Here is a 13,289-nt window from a genome sequence, read left to right on the forward strand (position 1 = left end):
GCGGCTTGTGTAATGACATAATGTCGCCACTAGAGTGCGACGCAGTCCACAAGACTACAAACCCCGTTTCGAGTGATGAAGCGCGGCTGACCAATCGCGACGCCTCGCGGGCTTCATGTACCTGTAAATTTATGAGCTTCATTCGCGCTTGGATAGAAGTGCGAAATGCACACATTAATCCATGATAGAGCATGAAAACAACCAAGGATTTAAACAGCTCTCCTGTACACAACAGAACACGAATGCCTTTTATTATCAAATATCCGAAATTTGAAGCAATATATAGCATAATATTCTCACGTTTTAGCAGTGCACACATTTCATTTCAACAGACCTTCAATAAATAATCTGAAAACACATGATATGACTGCAAAGGTCGATGCTGTAATGTCTGCAACGGATGAGCAGTACATTTCTTTCTCTCCACTTTTTTTTTTTTTTTTTGTTTAAGAAAATCGTTACATTAATCACATGCTTTAGTACAAAATTCCAAATACACAAACATTGTTGGGGTATTTGAAAATATTTAGTCCAGGAATAATTCAGGCGACTGAAAGATTGAATGACCTCATTTCTGGATGGTAAAGCTTATTCGTGTAGTCTAGTAAATTGTCCTACAGGTGCTTGATCATTTCACTTAAACGACAAAGGAAATAGCCAAAACAAGATCAACAAAACAGAACAAAAAAAACAAACAAACAAAAAAAAAACAAAATGTTAACTCCTGTGGCAGATGAAAACCAAGCATAATGAGTCCCCTTGTTTTTAAAGTTTGACAGGAAACAAAATGTGAATTTAGGGGTTTGCGTAAAAAGGATAGTAAGACATGCTTTTTGTTGGTGGGGGTTCTTTACTGTAGGGGCTACTGATGTTAGCAGTGGCCAACTCTTCACATTTGCTGTTTGCAGGTGAGTCTTCTGAGCTTGGGCCGTTAAGAGACAAACGCCTTCGCTTGCAGGCGATGGAAAATGAGTCAGCCTTGCTTGGAGAGAGGGCTGATGACTGAGTCTCTGTCCAGGAACCGATCAGAGCTTCACTACCAGTCACCTCATCTTGCACCTGCGGTTTAACCTTTACCGACTCTTCTGAGAAACCTGCAGTAGGGCTTGGCCGGGGTGACCATGGCAGACTTGGAGGGACTTTTCTTTGGTAGGTTTGGTAGGCTGCTCTGGACCCCCACCCTGCTGACATTGTGGTGAAAGGAGAGTCTGGGTAGTAGCTGAGAGCATGGGTGGTTTGCATGGACAGTGACTTGATGCCATAAGGAAGGAGGGAGCTTGAGTACTCCCCCTCATACGGCGTCAAGTCGAGCTTGCTGCTGGAGGCGCTGCTGTTTCCCCCCTGCTGCATAGAAGTGACAAACCACCTCTGCGACGCTCCGTCTTCTGTCTGAGGTGAGAGGAGGCTGCTCGTCTGCGGCACCGCTCTCTCACAGTTGTAGAAGCGGTTCTGGGGGAGGTTGTTGACAAACTGGTCCTGGAAGAGGGGCTGCATGGTGTACCGGGTGCCGGGCACAATCTGGTGGGCACGGGGAGAGTCGGTCGGAGACGGGGTGAGGCGGTCATTCTCCGGAGCTGTGTACATTCTGGAAACAAACAATGATGAGTTAAATATAATGTGTGTGTGTGAAGGATGTGAGGCGGAAGAACGCTTGCAATATGTGTAGCCAGATGCAATTATGTGACATGAATGTGATGTAAAACAATACACTTAAAAAATACTCACGAATCATAGTTATCTCTAAAACCTTTGGCAAAAGGATTGTGATCAATTTTCAACTGTGTGATCTAAAGAGAAGAAAAGTAGAAAAATTAGGTGCAGGAATTCAGAATAAAATCAAAATTATATCCTCGTGTTTTTTGGACAACATAAATGTTAAGCATATACCCATAATGGTTAGAGTTAGGAAAGTATGGGACCCTCAACACAATTGAAGCAGGAACATTCCAACAACAACAGCGTTTATGTTCAAGTGTTTTTCATCAATGCATCTAAAATGATATTGTTCACAACTGGAGCAAAACATCGGGCAAATATCACACTGACTGACTTTACAACCAGTTGTATCTTTGCATAGTTTAAATAGTGAAATAGAGTGTCTAAGTTTAAGATTTTATTTTTAATATTTACAAAAATTCAGTTGCGTTTTATAGAGCTTATAGAAGAAATTTTCTAGCAAACTATGTCTATGTCTCTTGTTGGTTCTTTCAGAGGAACACAGATAATTTGAGGGGGGACACAATATTTTCTTCTCAGTCATTGTTCAGTCGAAAAGCTGCTTTCTAGTTCTAAAAATAAAATCTAATCATTAAAATATTTTAATTGAACCTTTTAAATAGAAAAGATTAGACTTTTTTGCTTTGCAAATATGTATATACAGTAGAGCTAAATCTAAGCACATAGTTTGCTTTTGCCATGGAATAATAAATTACACACCCATGAAGTCCAATGAAACAAAAATCCAAAATGTTGCTAAATTATTAAACAAGTCATAGGTACTGTACTCCCTCTTTACCGAGTGAAAGTGAGAACAGTCCAGTTGAATAATGAAATGGCTTGTGTTAATATACTCACATCAGTGTTCTGGTAGGCAGTGACTGCTATGAACTGGGTTTCTGGAAAAGTGAAACACTGGGTCTTTACGTCACTGTTGATGTCCTCCACTCCATCTTCCGTCACTTCCACAATGTGCAGCCGGGGCTGGTATTTGTGAAGCGACTGGAGCACAATCATCTGCTTGTAGAACAAAAATGAAAATGAAAACACATAAAAACAAAAACAAATCGATTTTTAAAAGTACCGTTCATTTAATAAATTTATGAGCTGTAATAATTTGGTAATTTTAATAGGATGCTGCTTTTGTGTTTGCCCAAAAACCTGCACAAGAACATGTGTTGAACTCTAAACAATTTTCCTACTGATAACACATTATTTTCTATCTAAATCATTTTTTGCAGATGAATAACAAAAACAAGTTATATACACTGTGAACATTTAAAACAAACATTTTGTGCAGGATAGTTTTGTGTGAATTATTTAGACATATTGACATAATTACATGTCAATATGTCTGGTAAACTTTTACATGTGCGTTTTTTTTTTTTTTGGCAGCGCGTTATTATTACCTGCGACGTGTTGTGGCTGGTGCCCTTGTTATTGGTGAGTTTTAATTTGCTGAAGGAGATCTCCTGTCTCATCCAGTGGGCCCCGGTGTTAGGTGACTCAGGGTGAATGTAGACTTTGTTCCCTGATAATATTTATAACATACAAGCGTATAGAACAAGCAGGAATGAATGCCTTAAAATTATTTAATTCGCACTGTATTTATGCTTTGCATATTTGTTTGCTTTAATCGAGGAGCAGAAATATATAAGAAAAAAATGTAAAATGTTTTTTTTTTTAAATGTATTTATTTTTATTTTGTTTTTCCCACCCTGGTTCACCTTGGTTGTTGTTGTCCGCCTTCCCACATGTGACCCATTTGCCTCCCTGGAATCTCCAGTGGTTTGGATCTGCCAGCACCACCTCCACAAACACGTTATAATGCGCAGACACGTTCAAACCAGCGATGTTAAAACTGAGAAAGGGAAACATCCGCCTGGAAACACAAATCATAAGCAAGGTAATTCTCACTGTAAAGTTTTTTTTTTTTTTTTTACGTACTAATTTGAGTTTCGCCTCCTGCCATCTAACCTGCCCTGCTTGGTGATAATCATCTCGGTCTGGTGCCGGTGAAACTTCAGCCAAAGCGGCCTATTGCAAAGGTAAACCTGGGCCCTCATCCCGGGCCCCGGGCCCGGCAGGGCGACGTTGCTCAGAGCGGAACCCGACGTGGTGTATGGATTGTAAATGCTGCCGAGGTTCTGTCCGTGCTGATAGGAGGCGCTGAAGTGGCCGCGCCCGGCGGCCGAGGAGGAATACCCCGCCGCTGGCAACACGGACCCCAGGTGGAGAGACGACGAGTACCTGGCTGCGCCGGACGGGGGGAACACGGCCCCGCTGGGGGTGTAGGGGACAAAGGAGCAAGGGTTCGCCGTTTCTGGGCTGTGCTTGGTGATCGTGGATGGGATGTAGAAGCGGTCGGAGGGGATGCCGTGTTCCGGATACCTGTTGCCCGCCGGCTCATCTCCATCCACGGCTGGAGAGGCGCGCTTCTCGTCCACCGCGTCTTTTGCAGATGAGTAGCCGCCGCTTTCTCCCTCACCGCCCAGCATGACCGCGCCTGTCGTCTCCCTCTCAGGGAGGAAGCCTCGCAAGCTTTGGTTTCTGTCTTGGATTTCCAGTGAAGTCTGCGCTCTAGTCGATAATTGTGCTCAAACTTCTGCGGGAGCGTCCGCTGGAGTGTCCACTGTTAACCGAGACACAGAGGCATTAAGTTAAAGTCAGTTAAGAACAGGCAAAGTGATACGAAAGGCCTGCACTTTTTCAATTGTTTGACATCAGTGAAATGGTTCTTAAAATAAGGTGTCATTAGTGATGCCAAATGGAAACTGAAACATGCATTTCTCTGACAGCAGAAACTTTAAAAACAAATGACGTTTTCTCTTTTTTTTCTTTACGTTTCAGTAGGATGTTCATCCTAGAACTTCATTTGATTTACTATTACAGTTATCAAAAATGTACTAAATGGTTATATTAACGGTCCAGTGAGACAAAAACACCTTATAGATACAATCATATAATGGATCTTTTTTTTTTTTTCAGATTGTGTAGTTTTTCAAGTGTTCATTTGCTTCAGCCAATTTCTTGTAAGTCATATGACAAACCCGAAATGGGATGCACAGATTTGAGCTGTGAGGATGGTTGAAAACGCGATCACGGCTCACTAGATGTGTGACACACTCACTTTCAGGAGTAAATTGCAATTCTGCAGACAAAAGACGGTTTAAAAAAAAAAAAAAGATTAGTGTTTTTGTTTTTTTTTGTTTCGAGAAACAAATGTTGAAGCGTGTTTTGGTCACAAAAATGCATTAACAGTTTTCAATATGCATATTTGTCTTAAGTCAGAAAAACATCAATTCGTTTTTTTTTCTTTTGCTTTTCTTTGAAACAGAAACTACTCTTTTTTTTCGTTTTTTTTTCTTGAATTTACATTCATTCACTTCCGATGCGCTCCTGAGTCCCAACGGGATTTCCGATAAGAAACGTGGAAATAGACAATTATTTTTCCGTTTGAAGAAACCTGTGATGCTTCCTGCATCAGACAGATCAGACACATGAAAGGAAAGCGATTAAATCCAAACGTAGCCTGTAGTGACAACACCATGAAAAAAAGAGAAAAAAAGCACGACATTTTGCGACTAAACCTTTCAATATCTGTTCTGTAGTAGCCTACATCACTTTATCTGCAACAATTGCAGGATTTAAGATTTAAAAAAAATTCTACATGTGCAAATTACATCTGTGACTTACAATATTTATTTCAGTTGTAAAATTTTGAACTAAGTCAAAAATGTGTTCAAAACTTACCAGGCGGTAGCTTCTCGATTAGACGTCAGCTAGTTCTAAAATAAAATATGTTATTCAAAATGAAAAAAAGAAAGAAAGAAAAAAAAACTTCGACGTGTCAAACGATCTGCCAAATTGAAACCACGCCAGAGAGTCCCATCATGTTGTGCGAAGAGCAGTGATGTGAAATTCACAATAAAGCCAAAGAGCCATGCAGAGGCGGGCGGAACGGAGGCGCGGTCGCCGCAGATCTCTCCTTGTGGCCATGACGCAGCGACGACAGCCTTTTATCACGTCTGATCGCCAGGGGAGGGGCTGGGGATCCTCGGCATCGCTGCCACGGTGTGCGAGAGGGAGCCTGCGTCCTCACCCAATGCATCGCTTTCATACAAAGGGCATTAAATAATCTGTGCCTCATCACTCACCTCAAGATTTATAGCAGATTCCTGGTGAGTGGATTGTGGCCTGGATTAGAAGACTTTCATCTGGTAGCAAGTTGTGAGAGCTTCATGGTTCAAATTCTAATTCAATAATAATAATAATAATAATAATAATAATAATAATAAAGAAATTGCAATTTTAGCCTGAACATAGTCAGTTTAAAGAGATTTTCACATGTGAACCTTCCCATTAGGTTCAGGTCAGTCACTGAATGTAAACGTCCTGTTGTTTCGTGTCAGATCAAATTGTGTGAATCATCAGGCAGAGGAGGACGAGCATTTGATTTACAGACAAAAGTCACGAGACGATAAAATCTACACATTTCATTGTCGCTTCACGACAAACTGTTTCTTTTCAAAAGAGAAAGCCGGTACAGAGATCGAGAATCCCAGTGACACCAAAAGAAGACAAGTTTATTTTCAGTTTGTCACAAAAGTGACAAGACTTCTCAGAACACTTTATGTTTCCTATCAGCCTTTTCCTGCTTGACTGTTTTGTAGCTCTTTGCTTCAAAGAAAACCCAGCTCCTTGTCTGAATTGGGCTGCATTGCTGTGTTAATGGCACACCTTTTAACCGCCTACAGACCCCTGAGCTCTCCCAGCCCCAGACGATACTTAGCCTCTGCTGTTTACTTGAAGGGGGATGTTTCCATGATAAAGGAGACGAGGGACTTAGTTGAGCAGGTCGCCACCTCTGAAATAAACACACCGCACATCAAATGAGACAAATCAAAACTGACCGAGCCGCAAGCAGTCTCCAGCTAATACGCTTCTGGATTGCACCGATGAAGCCAATGTGCTGATTGATTTGTTTCAGAACTTCATGAATATGGAACTGGAACTCCCAGAGCCTGCTGTGGGCATGCTTTTGCCGTGAAATCTGCTTTGAAGCAAAAGTGTTTTCAACTGCTTGGTTGTTTCCTAGCTTGACAATGTGAGTGCTTAGTGATAGTATTCACACCACTTGAACTTTTTCCACAGTTTCCTCATGTCACAACCTCAAACTTCTGTTAACTTTGGGATTTCGGGAGGTTTTCTGGAGAAGCATTTTGCATTGCAAATACATTTGCATTAAATGTTTGCCTTTCTTTTTTTAAAGCTCAGTACGATCACATGGAGAGAATCACATTTACTTTAAGTCTTACTCAGATGAGCCAAAAATGTCAATTTCGGTAGCCAACATGTCATCACATGTGTAAGACTAAGAGTTTGTGAAATAAAGAAAGAAAAAGAAAAAAAACGAAATGTCAATGTTACTCTGAACACACAATCAAAGTCGCAAAAATCGGTGATAGTAGCACTATGGTGTTGAGATACGATTTTTCAGAAGGGATGGGAGAAACGAGTTAGAGTTGTAAGGGTTGAGCTAAATGGAGGATACTAGTGGAGTAAAACCTCTCAAGCTTCGAAAGATTTGAGAGTGATGCAAAGACTGCAATGACTCTGAACCTATACGCCTATACCTAATTGAATGGTTTGCATGAAATGTGATTCAACCAAAGTCAGCTTCCATATGTTAGCTTTCCTGCTTGCATCATACTGCAAAATGGACTTCATACTGCAGATCTGTCCATGTATCATTATTTCTTCTACCTGAATGTGCTTATTTATATTTTATATCAAGAAAAGACAAACAATCTAGAGAAGATAACATTTCCAGGCAAAAGGGAATTAATGATCTATGAGTGCCTTGTGTGGCAAAAATCAGAATTATTTGTGCGTTTATGTTTCCCGTATCCCAGATTCATGCTTAAGTCAAATCACTACACCTGGCCACGCTTACTTTTTCTTTCTTTATTTCACAAACTCTTAGTCTTACACATGTGATGACATAGATGATGGTGAAGCATTAGTCAGAACCAAAAATACTCAGTGACACACAACATATCCTCTTTCACAAATCTCTTCACGGTTTCACAAAAAGACAGAAAGAGCAAAAAAAAAAGCTTCTTTGTGGTTCAGATTCATTCAGATTTTCATTACCTGGATGAATCTTCAAAAGGGAGGGTTTGGACAAGTGCAGTTTCACAGGGCTTGTTTTTCATTTTACACAATCATGACAGGTGCTATAAAACCCCCAGATTGTCTTACAGTAAGATTCATATTTTAAGAGGTTTGTTTATAAAGAAAGTTTACAGACAAAAAACAGGCATGATACTTTCGAGCTCAATTGGGCACAGTACTGTTTGGATTATTGCATTCATCCTTCTTAACTATTTATCTTTTGTTTTTGTCATGTCGTCACCACAACATCAACATATTTCACTAAGATTTTATATGACAGAACATAAAAAAGCTGAAATGTGCGACGTGCATTTGTATTCTGTTTGATACGCTGGGATAAAATCTAGTGCAAGTGGCAGGATTCACCTGTGCATAATTTAATCTCAGCTGTTAAACATCATAGAACAAAAGTTGTCATGAAGCTCAAGAAACCCACAACACAAGTCAGGGAAAAAGTTCTGGAAAAGTTTGTGACATGTTAGGTTGTAAAACATCATGCCAAACTTTGAATAGTCCACTCTACTGCACACAAACAGGGCAAACTACATAAACTGGCAGAGAAGCATTGTGCAAATGTTTATAGGTGATGTTTACAAACAACCTTCATCCAGTTTAACTTAGTTTAAATTACTATAAAGGAGAATAGCTGGTAAAAAACAACAACAAAAAAAATGTGTCAGTATCTCTATGTGTGAAGCTTATTGAAACTTAGGCCACAAGACTTGGAGTTGCAGCTGCAGTGAAAGGTGACTGAACAAAGAGCATAGAGACCGGAGTGTTAAGCATAAGTGTTTGCCTCATTTTTCAGACTCTTATTTATATCTACGGTATTCTTCACTACTGTGTTTTACGTCACGTAGAAAAAAAAAAGACTTCACAGAGGTTTGTGGTTGTAAGATCTCCAAAGGTAAACATTTTCTGCTCACATCTCGGTGAGCAGACGTGAGCAGAAAATGCGCGTCTGACCATTTAATGGCGTTTTATGTTTATTGGACGGACAGTTTGTTGAATGGTTTCCCCTGTCACTCTGTAACGCTCAATGAACACCTTCCTCTAGCTGTGCCTGCTTTTTAGCACGTCTAAAGGGCTGTTTCTGCTGTTTCTGACATCCTGCCATCCCCTTACCCCTGCAGTGTCGGTGCCAGGCAGGAAGAAAAAAGCTGGTGACCTGGCCATTGCAGCCTTGCCCGAGGCCGCTGCCACCCTGCGGGCAGCAGAAGGTTTGCTCGTCTGGAACCCCGCCAGGAAGTGAGCTGCCACACAGCTTGTGATGTCACGACAGACACGCCTTCTGGGTTGTGGGGCGGTGGGGGGGCATGATTAGCAAAGAAGGACTTACCTGTTTCACCCCATAAAAATTTTCCCCCATAGCAGACCTAGATACTAAATAAATTTCATAACCATTTACATTTTTCGCCATCTATAAAAAATCAGCTACCAGTTCAGGATGTATAGTTAAGCACTTATATGAAGCTGCTGACATTGGAGGAGTTTAAAAGTGGTCTAAATGAGAGTCTAATCAGATTTAATCTCACCAATTACAGATTTTACAACCCATTTTTTAAATCCTTTTGCTGATTAGATATCACTGCATAAAACATTTGTTCAAAGTTTTTCTTGCCAAAAGTGAACTTTCGTGTTCTGACATTTGAATACTTCACAAAGTTTTTGTCTCTTTCCAAACCTAACCAAAATCAAATAGTGGATGGAAATCTGTCTAAGCACAATACTGAGAGGCATTGTTCTCAGTGTGACATCTAAATGCGGTCAAAAAATGAAATGAATAATATGCATAATATTATAATGCATGTAAATTACCTTTAAGCACACAAGCGATACACAGAGTGTATTTATAGCAATCCTCCAAAGGCAGAAGGTGAGGGCCCCTAGTGACCCGCGTCCTTGTCTCCCCTGTTTGCATACATTTATGGTTCTGTCCTAGATCCTGTTAAGAGTAGCAGCAGGAGCGGACCATCACATTTGGTGCTCAGCGTGGGAGCGGTTGGTGAACTGTCATGTTCCAGCTATCCTATGGAGATACACTTCTGCCTCTCTGTGAAGATTGGGTGATTTCTCATTTGCATTCGCTAATGACATCCTGTTTGCATGACTTTATATTGGAAAGGCTATCTCTCAGAATATCTCTTTCCAAATACAGGTTGGAGTCCTATTTGGTTAAGCTGGAGTATTCAGTTAGTCCCATTAAGATTACGGAAGTCCTCTTCAGGAAATTATCTGGCCAAGATAGGGTAATTGAAGGGTGAAGGCAAACTAAAAAGCACATTGTGTTTGCGTGAGTTTCTTTTTTTTTAAATATGTGTTCTGGTGGGTTTTCAGTTTAAAAAAATAAAATACTGACGCTGGAACTCTGGTATTGCATTTTATTGCAGGAGAAAAATATCACATTAAGTTCTATTGCTTCTATTATTAATATATATGCAGCTAGAAAATGTTTCACTAACGGCAAAGTATCTGTCTTTCGTTCTTCACCCTGATCACAACTTCACACAAGATTCATCTTCCCAGAAGACTCACTCATTCAAGACCCAAGGCTTCCTAGATTACTCATTTGACGGGAACTTCTTGAAGTCTTTCTGAAGCCACTGCCAATTGAGGCCTGTTCAGAGCGGTCCCTCTTTATTATCACCCAATCTGTACTGTTAAGAATATTTGCCCACCAATCTGCCAGTGTCAGCATAGCTCCAAAAAAAAAAAATCAGCCACAGTTTGATATTAGGTCACAATAAGGAGCTAGTGACTTTATGAAAATAACACGTGTATTCATGGAGATATTGAGCCATTCAACATAAGACCAGATGTGCAGGTGCAGCACATAAAAAGAAACGTCAGCATGTAATATTACAACTCAAATAATCTGAGAGGTTCTCAACATTTTTATTAGAAGAATCACCTCCGTAAAAAATAAGGTTTCAAAATACCAACATAAGTGTCGAGGTACATTTTGAAACTGTAATGCAACAATTTGTTGACCAAAAAGGAAAGGGGAAAAAAAGCTGTGTTCTGAAGTTGAAATTCCAACAACCCTGTTACAATCCAAGATGGCTGATGCATCTTAAGGTTTTTCCACTTGTATTCATTTAGCCAGCAAATAAAAACTATTGAACTTTTAACCTGACCTATATGCACAAATGGCAGGTCTGCAACAGAGCTTAATTAAACGTTTTCAAAATAAATACTCTCAAAATAAAGGTTCTCAAAATAAATTGTCAAAATAAATGACAATATAATACAGATTTCCCAATGACATCACACTACTTTTTATAAAAGACTTTATGTATATTTCATGACCTCTGGAATGAGCCATTGGCACACTGAGTATTTTTGGTAACTTTGTGGATCACTGGAATATAAAAATGTTAGAAATGACTCTGTAGATTTTCTACACAGATAAATGTCAAACTCATTGTTAACAATCGTTTCCTCAGCATCATGAGATTTATGCATAATGTGTTTCTTTTCTTTTGTTAGATGTTTTAGCCTACTTTATGTTGTCAGACAGGTTCCATGTAATTGATTCCTCTGACCTCTGACAGCTTGTCAGTTCACATGCTGACAAGCTGCTGCACTTTTAATGTTAATTGTTTGTCAATCATGTATAAAGCACCATTTTGTCCAAGTCAAACCTGCAACATCTTCTCCCTTCCTTTGTCTTCTCACAACAATGTGAGAACAATGTTTGTGAGTTGTTGAAATTTTGTTGTAATAATTATTGACACTCTTCATAGGGGAAGTCGGGTGTCTTCTTTAAGGCATTTACATGAATGTAAATTTTCGAATGTTATTTAAATTACTGGACAGGATTTGGTATCATCTGACAACTTGATATGTTACCATTAAAAAAGAATAAAATAAAGAGACGTAAATTATCTTTGACACAGATACTGATCAAATTCAGGCCAATACTTCAGGGTGTATATGTTTATCTGCCGTCTAGGGCATAGTACACCCGTTTCTTTAAAATAAAGTCTTCTCAGCACATTACATGTTTGTACTTTGTGATGGGCCCAGAGAAGTTTGGTTTTCTCTTTCATTGTATTTCAGGGCTGCAGATCATGCACATTCACAAACATAATACCAGAAAAAAAGAGAAAGGAATCTCCTAACATTGACTGGAATTGTGTTCCTTTCTCCAGTGGGGTGGAAAGAATATTTTCTGCATTAGTTCTTCTCCTGCAGAGGAACGGCGAGACCCTGATCATCCGTTCCTCATGTGGGGAATCTGCTGACGGCGGCATCACCTTTTGATTAACACTTTAACTATGATCCCCTTCTTTCACATTGTTATTCCGAGGATGCCTGAATGGAGGAGCGAAACGCTGGGGACAGAATGCAAGCTTCATTTGATTCATTGATTGATTTATTGTTTTCCATGGTTGTAATCATTTCGCCCCCACCCTGAGGTAATTTGTTGGCTCTTTATGGTTCAGAGGTATAAGCCAGAGAGCTAATTAATCAGCTTTGTTTGGGAGCTTTGAAATAAAAACGCCCCCTCTGAATTGGCGGTGGCTAAGAAGGCAACCGTCTCTGAGACTCAAGATTCCCAGAAGATCAAAATTGATCAGGTACACAGACATAATTATGTTCGGGTGATTTTTGGATTTATTTTTGATAAATTCTGACTCTGTTAATTTTCTTTGTTGTGTTTTGGTGTCAGGGATACAGCAAGAATCGTCAAACTAAAAATTACAGAATGCAAAAAAAAAAAAAAAAAAAGCACGAGTTAAACATAACCATAGAAATCAAGATAATCATCATTACAATAAACTGCAAGTAGATAGTTTTGTAAGATTAATTTATATGGTAATCTGAATGTATTTTAACATGTAATTCCAGTGATAATAACTAAAACAACATATCCTAAACTGCATTCTGTCATTTTTAACAAAAAACAGGAGAAAATAGAAGACCTATTTTGCTAACGACCACTAAAACTTGAATTTGTAAATGTATTTATTTAACCTAATTCTTGTAATGATAAAACAGCACAGAGCTGTCAGTCAGTAGCTGAGCTTTTGGTTTTGGTTTAGCTTTAATTGGCTCATCGATGGAATGTGAGTGGGTTCCTCAGTCTGTGGGTTAAGTGCATCTTAATCAGTGTGTTAATCCAATCATTACACAAGTAACATGAGGTGTCAGCAGCAACGAGGAGAGGGTCATAACGGAGAGGCTGCTTCATCGCTCCCTCTGCTGTGATTGTGTGTGTCCGTATCTACTTAGCTGTCTGCCTGGTGCCTAATTAATCTGCAGGAGAAAGGCGAAAATCTCGAAGAAGGAATAATGGCAGACTTCGACATGGCATTTTTGACAATTCTGCGCATTCTTTACGCTTACAATCAAATTTTGTTGTAGAAAAGAGCAAAAATGGTGCGGATTAA

At 39.6% G+C, this 13,289-nt stretch overlaps 1 protein-coding gene across 2 annotated transcripts; it reads right to left on the reverse strand.

The window, feature by feature from the left end:
• Positions 1 to 103: 103 nt before the first annotated feature.
• On the reverse strand, positions 104 to 5,714 carry LOC129367507 (eomesodermin-like). Of its 2 annotated transcripts, none has more exons than XM_055042017.1 (7): positions 5,470 to 5,714; positions 3,694 to 4,348; positions 3,444 to 3,598; positions 3,126 to 3,247; positions 2,575 to 2,733; positions 1,726 to 1,787; positions 104 to 1,585 (listed from the first exon to the last, which is right to left on the reverse strand). In XM_055042017.1, the coding sequence occupies exons 2-7, from the start codon at positions 4,212 to 4,214 to the stop codon at positions 796 to 798; spliced, it is 1,809 nt and encodes a 602-aa protein (XP_054897992.1). In that variant the 5' UTR covers positions 4,215 to 4,348; positions 5,470 to 5,714; the 3' UTR covers positions 104 to 795. The 2 variants fall into 2 exon arrangements, with proteins under 2 accessions (XP_054897992.1, XP_054897990.1); XM_055042015.1 differs by having other exon boundaries at positions 2,575 to 2,736.
• Positions 5,715 to 13,289: the final 7,575 nt, after the last annotated feature.

The sequence above is a fragment of the Poeciliopsis prolifica genome, unplaced genomic scaffold, assembly GCF_027474105.1.
Source record: "Poeciliopsis prolifica strain line A6 unplaced genomic scaffold, Auburn_PproV2 SCAFFOLD017, whole genome shotgun sequence".
Taxonomy (NCBI): Eukaryota; Metazoa; Chordata; class Actinopteri; order Cyprinodontiformes; family Poeciliidae; genus Poeciliopsis; species Poeciliopsis prolifica.